This window comes from Mercenaria mercenaria, chromosome 17 (genome assembly GCF_021730395.1).
Source record: "Mercenaria mercenaria strain notata chromosome 17, MADL_Memer_1, whole genome shotgun sequence".
NCBI classification, from domain to species: domain Eukaryota; kingdom Metazoa; phylum Mollusca; class Bivalvia; order Venerida; family Veneridae; genus Mercenaria; species Mercenaria mercenaria.
The window spans coordinates 37,302,401-37,313,532 of record NC_069377.1 but is presented as its reverse complement, the minus strand read 5'-3'; the positions used below and the strand labels follow the sequence as shown (position 1 = coordinate 37,313,532).

The following is an 11,132-nucleotide window of genomic DNA, read 5'->3' as shown; positions in this document are numbered from 1 at the left end:
AAACCCAAAACGGGTTTCGCAGGGGTGGTCGGGTCCATGCGGGTTTCAAAAAACCCTAAAGTTGGTTTTCCTCAAAGGCGTGGGTCATATCATTTTTATTTATTGGTAATTTCCAAATGGGTCGCATGGGCAACATGCAGGAACCCTAGGTTTAAATGAAGTCAGTACCCTGTGTTCTATACAAATCTACTTCCTAAAATATGTTATCCCATTATTTGGGTATGGGATTTTGTTATTTTTCTATTCAATGGTATTAAAACCATTATCATGGGATTTTGTAAATTTTCTCCTCTGTACAATCTGATCTAGCCATAAACAAAATCCCATTTTTCTACCAAAAGGCTTGATATTAAACAGTGATTATTTCTAAGTCCATCAATGGACCATTCCAAACAATGATTTTAAAAGATTAAATTTGTTTAGAAAATGTTCTTTCCCAAACAACCTGTAAGATATACAATATATTAAACCTTTTGATTGATCTATCTTTTCTGATCTCTGATTTCTCTTTAGAAATGTAACAATATCATTGATACTATATATTATTCATTCTTGAGAACTTTGAGTGTGGTTATAGGAACTTTTTAAATTTCCAAAATACAGCTGAAACCTGGTATCTCGAATTACAAAGGACCGAGCATTTTACTTTGAGATAACCAAAATTTGACATAAAATGTTATTTCATGCACATGTTTTGGGGACTTAAAAATGTCTCCATATGCTTTCTTATAGTCAAGCTAATAATTCTGAAGTTGCATTTTTTTAGAACAGGTTTGCTCTTTTATTTCTTCTTTTTTTTTGCCAATCCTGGTTCAATATTTTACTTAATGACCTAATTAAGATTTTCTGATTATATTAGTTAATAAAAAAATCAATTCAAATCCAATGTTTAATAATGCAAAATGTTTCAAACTACCAAAAATGTAGGTTTAGCATTTTGAACAGCTACCATAGTTATGTTGTAACAGATATCACAGTTTAATCATTACAATCTCTTTTTTTTGTAACATATATTGACCTGCTTTACATAACAATGGAATGTACATGTAACAAAAATCATTTACATCATTCTTCACCATTTAGAAAACAATCTTTAAGCTATTCAATCCATTTACAGATACAACATTAATAGATATCTGCCAATGACAAATAGAGGTTTATTAAAATATCAACCAAAAAACAAATTTACACCATTTAATATACTGTTTATGTTTTTATACATTTAAAACAACAAAGAAAAGATCAATCTGAAGCAAAACTGCACAGCCTTTCATTCTATGTTAAATATGGCAAAACATTCACACATCAAAGCTTACTGAATAAGAACTGCAATAACTTCAACTGCTTGATTTTTTTGTGTAAAAAAAAGAAAAAAAAAGAAACAAATATACAAGAAAATCCTCTAAATCAGGAGCATCTCCAAAGAAAAAGTTACATTACTTACAATGCAAGAACATCTTTCTATGTGCAGCAAATACATGATTTTCAGGTATGATTTTTTGTTTATTTTGGGCTTTGCACAGTTTTTCAACAGTATTTCAGTTATGTAACAATGGGCAGTTAACTTAACCGGTGTTCCTGGATTCTTTACCAGTACTGACCTGTTCATCATAAGTAACTTCCAACTTCCCCACATGAATCAGAGGTGGAGGACGAATGATTTCAGACACATCATCTATCAAATCGTCACGGAAAAGATACGCCTCGCCTGGGGATCAAATCCACAACCCTGCAATCTGTAGATCTGCGCTCTCCCTACGGAGGGAAGGGTATTGTAGGGGAAGTCTCCCTTTGTGTGGGGACTTCTGCCAGATTATTTTTTATAACTAAGTTCAATCTATAAGCTTCATAGAGCTAGAGCACCATGCAGTTAAAGCCGTAAATCTGTTGCCAAAGTAACAGACATATGTTGTAAGAGCTGTTTTTAGAACACATATGCACCCCAACATGGCCTGTCTGAGGTAAATGGGTATACAATTTCATATGCTGTGATCTTGGCCTTTGACTAAATGACCTAAAAAAAACCCGGGTAATATACCGATTACAGGTACCCTACGAAGGTTGACAGCCAAAGTATTCTTTAATCATTGAGTGGAAACCGTTTTCAGCCTAGATGTCACTGTGTCTTTGATCTTTGACCTGTTGATGCCAAAATATGCTAAGGTATCATCTACTCACCACAGGTAATCACCTTGTGATGTTTGTCCATTCTGAGACCAAAAATTCTCTACTTATCAATCAGAAACTAAATGGTCAACTAACCAACTGCCAAAGAGCAAAACAATACACCTCCCTACACTTGTCGGGGGAGACATAATAAGCATAAACAAACATAATTATCACAAATATAGATATCATGTAAATGAAAACAAACATTGCACATTGCCTTACTGCTAAACAATACAGTAAAATATTTTACAAAATACACATAAAAACAATAAACCCATATGATACGCTAACTAAAATCATCATAAATACAACTGTTTCAATGACCATAATTAGAATTCATAATTATCAACTAAAGAGAAAAACTGAACAATGAATTTCATAATTTCTTTGTATATGCAATGTAATGAAACACGATTTTGCAACATGAGACAAACTGAAATGTCCAAATCTGCGTAAGTAATGCAAGTGAGTATGTTCTTGTGGTCTTCACTTTTTTCCATTCACTGTATCAATCGAAACCTAGATGCATTTGGAACTTCCACAAAAGACCATTAACATGTCTAGCAGATGGGAAAAGTATTTGATTCTATCGGAAGTATTATTGCTCTGCTGTTGGTAGTCAGAATGACTGATAAAAGGTCAAACCAAGTCAATTCTCAAGTAGGATCACCATGAGCGTCCATTTTACGTAGGTAAGATGAGGGTGCATATCCGTAATGACCGTCTGCTTCTACATACCACCATTCTGGATTTCCCTCCTGATCTTGCATAGCAATCACCGTGACAACCTGATGCTCAAATAACGAAACTTCATTCTCATTGCGTGAACTGAATGCATACTCTGCATAAAACAACTGAAATAAAAAAAGTAAACGGAATAACTCAATTTTTAGAAAATGATAGCCACCTGTCATCTTTAAAAGAACATTTTTATCAAAACTGTAAAGCAGTATTTTAAGAAATTTGGCCAGACTGAGAAATGCAATAATGAAAACAAATTTTCAGTAACTGAAATTCTACATTTATAGAGAGAAAGACAACATAAACACATGCTTGAATATTCATGTTTATTCTAACACGACCCGATGTGTTTTCCTATTAAACAAAGAAGGCTGAAAACTGTGTGTTATTATTCAACAATTTATTTTTCTACGTCACAGCGTTAGACGCCATAGCGGCACACTGAAAAAGAAATCAGCAGAAATCAGACACATATTTGATGGATATCGTCATGGACGTACAAAATAATCCTTGATAACGTGTTAGAATCGAAATAATATATCTCAAAACAGTGATTTGCTCATGAATAAAATCATTGTTTGTCGTTTAGATGCGTATTATTATATCACTTGGGCTGCGCCCTCGTGACATAATTCCTTCGCATCTAAACTCCAAACAATGATTCTATTCAACGACAAATCACTGTTTGGGATATACTATTTTTTAAATATATATTTAGTTAAAAAATAAACAGTCCATGACAAATACAATACACTGACATGCATTAGCCTTCTACAAAAGCTTTGTTATACAAAGTAATACCAGTATCTAGCTGTTCATAACTAAATAAGAGTCCCATTTCAGTAGCTACATTATCAATAACTGATATACTGAGGATGACATGTATCACCTCTAACAATACTAATTATGTCTTGATATACACATATTTCATTTGGCACACCAAGCACAGTACAATGTATTTCAGTTACTTCCTATGATTTCTGACCTAGTTTCTTGATAGTCAAACATTATTTGTTGGGTTTAACAAAACAAAACACATACATCATACACAACTTTCAAACTTTTGATAGTGGAGGAATACCTCAGGTGCCCCTCTGGGCTTTATATCATCAAGGGCAGGCCCCTAGGCAGAACCAGCAACCTCCCTTAAGCCAGTTGGATAGCTTCCTAACATGGAAGAATTCTACACCCTAAGTATTGTTTTGAACCCATAGAGGTAACAAGCAATTGCTTCAAGTCAGTGACCTTAACCACTGAGCCAAAGAGGCCCCTTAGTCATACCAGTAACAGACAAATTTCTCAATTTCTGGCCAGGAGGCATAGTCTAAGCCTTTCTCATATTAAGAGTTGAAGCACCAGTTCAGTGGTAGGACATTAGACTGCAAAACCAGGGATCATGATATCAATTTCCCTCTCCTCAAACTAAAATTATTTTTAAACATTGCTTTGGATAAAGAGTCCTGTGCATGGCTGTTTCATACCTTGCATAGTTAACCTTTAGCCTGTTGGCAGCAATTGGTTTTGCTTTTGTGACCAGTGCAGACCAAGATCAGCCTGCACATCCGTGCAGTCTGATCATGGTCTGCACTGTTCGCTATTCAGTCAGTAAGTTTTCAGTGAACACCCCTTTGAATAACAAGAGCTGTCCGTAAGACAGCCAAGCTCGACTATTGGAAATATTGTCACAGAAGCAGGAAATTATTACCCAAAATGTTAAATATCAAAAGAGTTTTAAGTTCGAAAGGGGACATAATTTGACCAAAATACATATCAGAGTTATGGGACTTGGTGCTATCAACTAGTTTTATAACCCCGAAGAAACATATTAAGTTTCAATTCAATATCTGCATTAGTTTTGGGGATAGTAACTTGCATGTAAAACTTTAACCAGAATTTTCTAAGTCCAAAAGGGGGCATAATTTGCTCAAAATACATGTTAAGAGTTATGGAACTTGACCCAGTGAGGTTGGTAATTGACCTAGAAAAAGAATAAATAAGTTTCAAAGCTATATGCCTTTTGGTAATAGCTGTATGTACTTGCACGCAAAACTTTAACCAGGATTTTCTAAGTCCAAAAGGGGGCATAATTTGCCCAAAATACATGTCAGAGTTATAGGACTTGGTGCTATCAACTAGTTTTATAACCCCGAAGACACATGTGAAGTTTCAATTTAATATCTGTAGTAGTTTTGGAGATAGTAACTTGCATGTAAAACTTTAACCAGGATTTTCTAAGTCCAAAAGGGGGCATAATTTGGCCAAAATACATGTCAGAGTTATGGGACTTGACCCAGTGAGGTAGGTAATTGATCTAGAAAAAGAAAAAATAAGTTTCAAATCTATATGCCTTTTAGTAATAGCTGTATGTACTTGCACGCAAAACTTTAACCAGAATTTTCTAAGTCCAAAAGGAGGCATAATTTGGCCAAAATGAAGGTCAGAGTTATGGGACTTGGTGCTATCAACTAGTTTTATAACCCCGAAGACACAAGTGAAGTTTCAATTCAATATCTGCATTAGTTTTGGAGATAGTAACTTGCATGTAAAACTTTAACCAGAATTTTCTAAGTCCAAAAGGGGGCATAATTTGGCCAAAATACATGTCAGAGTTATGGGACTTGACCCAGTGAGGTAGGTAATTGATCTAGAAAAAGAAAAAATAAGTTTTAAATCTATATGCCTTTTGATAATAGCTGTATGTACTTGCACGCAAAACTTTAACCAGAATTTTCTAAGTCCAAAAGGGGGCATAATTTGGCCAAAATGAAGGTCAGAGTTATGGGACTTGGTGCTATCAACTAGTTTTATAACCCCAAAGACACATGTGAAGTTTCAATTCAATATCTGCATTAGTTTTGGAGATAGTAACTTGCATGTAAAACTTTAACCAGAATTTTCTAAGTCCAAAAAGGGGCATAATTTGCTCAAAATACATGTTAGAGTTATGGAACTTGACCCAGTGAGGTTGGTAATTGACCTAGAAAAAGAATAAATAAGTTTCAAAGCTATATGCCTTTAAATGATAGCTGTATGTACTTGCATGCAAAAACTTAACCAAGGTGTGACGCCGACGCCGACGCCAGGGTGAGTAGAATAGCTAGACTATTCTTCGAATAGTCGAGCTAATAAATGGTACTGCCAAAATTGAATGATGGACCAGTCCATTTTAGAAATTTATCAGGCTAAAGGTTAAAAACCACGGAAGCTTTTACAACTGCAGTTTTGGGTTTTGCACTGTTTTTCAACAGTATTTCAGTTATGCAATAGTGGGCAGATAATGTAAACAGTGTTCCTGGATTCTGTATCAGTACTTAACTGTACTACACAAGTAACACATGAATCAGAGGCGAAGGATGAAATGACTTCAGACATGTCCTTTATGAAATCATCACCAAGAACATACACCTCATGATCCTCAGATCTGGGCCCTCCCTACTGAGCGAAGCAGGCAAGGACAGTATTCTGTATCTTGTACTAGGTATCCTTCCACATTAAATCACTACCATTCTTCCAATACAGTTGATCATATGGGTAACCACTGGTGACCATAAATAAACTTACATACCATACTTTTTTTAATGAGAACCGAGCGTCATCAGCAACCAGATTTTCTTGCTTAAGACACTGTGTTGGATGGAAGAATGGAATATGGGTATGATATAGGAAATGTTCAATAGGAATAAGAGGCAGGAAGCTGAAGCTGTAAATGAGCCCGGACAGCTAAAATAAACTGGCCATCTCTGCTTGGATGTGACAATGTATCTTTGCTTGGATAGGAGTATATCTCTGTTAGGGTATGAGTATACATTTTTGCTTGGATACATCTCTGCTCAGATATCAGTATATCTCTGCTCAGATGTGAGGTTAAATCTCTACTCGGATATAAGCATATCTCTGCTCAGTCATGAGTATGTTTCAACTTGGATGTGAAAGTCATAAGGGTGAAGAGAGACTGGAATACTATAAATACATGGCTGTCACAGTACATATATACATGTATACACTATATACTTACAGCTGGTAACTTCAGCCGCTTTGTAAAATAAAAATCCAATGATGAATTTTTACTTGAAACTGATACAAATATACAAATTGCAGGTAATGTTAAGGCAAAATGCATATACAAAGCATTCATAGTTAAAGAAGTGTTAGACATATTTAATTATGCAGTTTTAGCAGTATTTACTTGAAGTTAATTTATCATCGTGAATTTAGTATGTCTTAGTCACAACTCTGATATATATAGATGAGCAAGCACAAAAGTTAGTAAACATACAAATTACAAACTCATTTTTAAACTCTGTTAAGTTAAAAGTGGAACTCCAAATGTCAATATATATTGATAAGCAAGCACAAAAGTTAGTAAATATTTTTTTTTCATTTTTTAAATTCTGTTAAGATTCAGAAGAACTCCAAATATCAATGTTTTTTCTAATGATGTGCAAATTTATCCAGGTGAGCGATGTCACTTGAGGGTATTATCATATTAAAAACTCGCACTTACATTTCTCTAAGGCTAAAGAGCTCATGTATATACTTTATAAGTATAAATGAGTATCTAACTGAAATATTATTAACTCTGCATTGAGGAATATGTACTTTTTCTCTTACATAGTAATATTGTGCTCCTATGGTTGCTTAATACCTTCATTCCAGGACATGTGCATACTACTCAAAACAAATTTAATAACCAATAAATATCATGAATCACAATCATAAAATTTAGCAATCCGAAACAGTTTGAGTTCCATGCCAACAATACCAGGATTATTCAGTACTGTCATTTAAAATGTACTTTATCTTCACTCATGATGCAACAAAGGCATTTCCTTTTAAACAGTTATCAATCAGTACGCATTCACAAAAAAAAACTGCTAAATTTGTTAGTGAAAAGTGTATAAAAAACCCAATAATCTCAAATAATTCTATTCACCTCAGGTTCCTCATTTATTGGCTGTGAAGCAGTATTCCAGGCTACCACAGGCGGGGAGTTAGCTGTTACATTATCATCTACATATCCCTCATTTACATCACCTATATCTGGAACCATTTCTTCCTCTAGGGCAAAGTCAATGTCGTCTGCTTCCTGTAGACTGTGCAACACTGATCCATTTCCTGTAGACTGGATGCCTGAATAAAGTATAGGAATGTAGTACAGGAATATAATATGAAAATAGACATTGCCTTCCTGATAGGAAAGTCTGGTCATGAGGGCTGCTTCTGGTTCTATCTGAGTAAAAGTCAATACTTCCCACAGTAACGAAGAAGGGAGGTAATCATAGGTAAATCAGGAAATTATTGACAGAGACATCAAATACCTGTCTCCATTTAGAAAAGTGTCAAAAGTGAAACACACAGGTAAAATTACATTCAATGATTCTGAGACATAAGTATGCATTATCTTTAATCCGAACACTTTTCTAATTGAATGCTTTTGGGTTATCCCTTAGTAGTTAGAATTTTTCTTTGCTAATTTCAGGTTTCTGCAAACTTACTGAGCCTACCCAGAATTTGTGTTTATTTATTTACATTGACTATGGCCATTAAATAAAGGCATAATATTTCAGTAAATGAATAGCTTATGCTAGACCTGCTTCTGTAAAATAAGATATTAAATTCTGCCATCTTGAAAATCAGGTGCCCAATGTTATTTTTTTTGTTACATGTATGTATGGTCAATTTTGAATTATTGAGGTGTGTTTATAATTATAATAGCACTTCTACTTCACTTTATTTTCATGTATGTAGAATATGAGCAAATATTGTGCAAATAAGTTCCTAGCGTGGGAAATCATTTAATTTCATTGGCACAAATGATTGTGGTTCCCGCAAAAACAGCTTTTTCATGTGTCCTTCCCTGATTTTGACTTTTAGAGGTAATATGAATGCAAGCTATTTTTTTCTACAGCTGCAGTATAATTTACTTTATGTGCAAAACCATGAAATCTACAAAAATTTGCCCCTTGCCAATGTTTATGTCTTCCCAGTCTACTAGTAAAATTGACATAAATGTATATTTACCTGGGCTATGACCAGCCTGCCATGAATGACTAGCTCCTGGTGACACTGGAGATCGACTACCATCTGATGGTGACGGCTGCAACAACAGGTTACCACCTACTGACTGAGGTCTCGATGGTGAGGACTGGTGTGGTACCAGTAACTTCTTTGATACAAAACCTTTGGAAGCTGAAACGGTAAAACAAGTTAAAATAAAAACAATTTCTTTTCATGTCTTTTCAGTTTTTTTTCATTGAAATATACCAGTTTTAACAACACATCATCTTGCACAATGACCAAAGTCACAAGCAAAATCATGACATCACAGTATTAGTATCAGAAAAAAGTTCACTCTTCAGGATTTTTCAATATCTTTTACATTTTGATATAGTAGAGCACAAAACTTTTTGTTTTTGTACATATTTGTATACTTCTGTATCTTTATTGGTGTGTATTTTGGAAATAATTTCCGATTATTTATAATATGTATTCTTTATAAAATGAACATTAAATTTTGTAAATATAATCTCTCATCACTTGACAATAAACAAAGAAACATAAGGATATCTCACCTCCATTGTCTACAAACCACCTATCTTTGTTTCCCATGGGATCTTTTTCTACAATCACTCCCACCACATCTCCCTCACACAGTGAAATATCTAAAGAATCTATGGCAACATGCGTCTCTGTGACCCGGAACAGTTTGTTGGCAGCATACTGCTGAGTGACATAGATCCTCTGACTATCAATCTGAGGTACAGCATCCGTCTGTAGAACATGGAAAAATATTCTGACTAACTAATACATTTGATTATACAATAAAACCTCAATGTCTAAAACTTTGTGTTTAATATTCATAAAATCAATCAGAAATATAAGGTAGTTCTACGTGTTCTGATAAATTCATTTTTGTAATTTCAATTGTAGAGTTTAAGTTTACCCAGATAATTGTTTGCTGCCATTAATTTGACAACTTCCCATGTAAATCAGAGATGGAGGACATTTATTTCAAACGTTACTTCAAATCATCTTGGAGAACACTGCCTCACCTGGGAATCAAACTTGCGTCCTCCTGATTGTCAAAAGCCATCACTGGGTCGGAAGGTTTTAAAATTGAGATTGGAGACAGGTCTTAAAACTCTAGCATCTGATTGGTTGATTAAACACTCTGTCTTGTAATTGACCAATGACAAAGCTGAATTCTGAAACAGTTCTCTAAATTCAGTTTTATAATTTCAGAGCCAGTGTTTTCATTAAATTTATATTTAACTTATTCTAATTCCAAAATCAACTCACTGATCTTAACATGGTTGGATCTAGTGACATTCTTTTATTTTTCTTGTCCTGTTTTTGATCAGCAACTCTAGGGGAGAAGGTTTTCGGCATGAAACTCAGCATGGCCAGTTTGTCAACTACTGTGGTATGTCTGATATTAAATTCCTCTATTATATTGTCATCATTCAACATTCCCAACTGAAATACAGAAAAAAAGTTTATCATATTTCAGATAATAATGCCAGACTGAGAGCAAATGTTAACCTTGATTTCTGGGAATTTCAACCATCCCTAATGATATCCTGCAATATGTCCAGTTAACTTATGAAGTCCATGAGAGATGGCAGAAATCTTTCAAAAAATTGAATTAAACTTTTGTTCTAAGTCGGCAATTATTAGCTAAGCTTTTAAATATGAATCTAGCTCGAAGAATAAACACAGTTAAATAATTTAGTTGAAGTTTATCAAATATATGAAAATAGACATCTGTGCATAAGGGAGTCTTGTCCAATGCACAAATAGCAAAATGGCTGAATTTTTGGTTTCTGATTTACAAATACACTCTTGTTGTGTAATATATGTGAATGTCTTTAGTCAACAAATATCACAGCTTCGTTTATATGAGCCGCGCCATGAGAAAACCAACATAGTGGGTATGCGACCAGCAAAGATCCAGACCAGCCTGCGTATCCGCGCAGTCTGCTCAGGATCCATGCTGTTCGCTAATGGTTTCTCTAATTGTAATAGGCTTTGAAAGCGAACAGCATGGATCCTGACCAGACTGCGCGGATGCGCAGGCTGGTCTGGATCCTTGCTGGTCGCATACCCACTATGTTGGTTTTCTCATGGCACGGCTCATATATTCTTCAGTCTTCTCAGATGTTTTGACATTTTGTTTCCAAGAATACAAGGCCTGAGTTCATCAAAGTTTTCAGTCTGAAATT

At 34.7% G+C, this 11,132-nt stretch overlaps 1 protein-coding gene across 3 annotated transcripts in view; it reads right to left on the bottom strand.

Moving 5' to 3' along the window:
- Positions 1-290: 290 nt before the first annotated feature.
- The window catches only part of LOC123536249 (dynamin-binding protein-like), a 67,263-nt gene continuing 56,421 nt past the window's right edge, over positions 291-11,132 (bottom strand). For 2 of the 3 annotated variants that reach the window (XM_045319246.2, XM_053527965.1), the window contains exons 15-20: positions 10,210-10,386; positions 9,483-9,681; positions 8,932-9,099; positions 7,844-8,040; positions 6,926-6,943; positions 291-3,023 (exon numbers count right to left, since the gene is read on the bottom strand). In XM_045319246.2, the coding sequence (XP_045175181.2) occupies positions 2,826-3,023; positions 6,926-6,943; positions 7,844-8,040; positions 8,932-9,099; positions 9,483-9,681; positions 10,210-10,386 (957 nt within the window). In that variant the 3' untranslated portion in view covers positions 291-2,825. The remainder of the gene's footprint in view (positions 3,024-6,925; positions 6,944-7,843; positions 8,041-8,931; positions 9,100-9,482; positions 9,682-10,209; positions 10,387-11,132) is intronic. The other variant, XM_045319247.2, reaches the window with a different exon arrangement.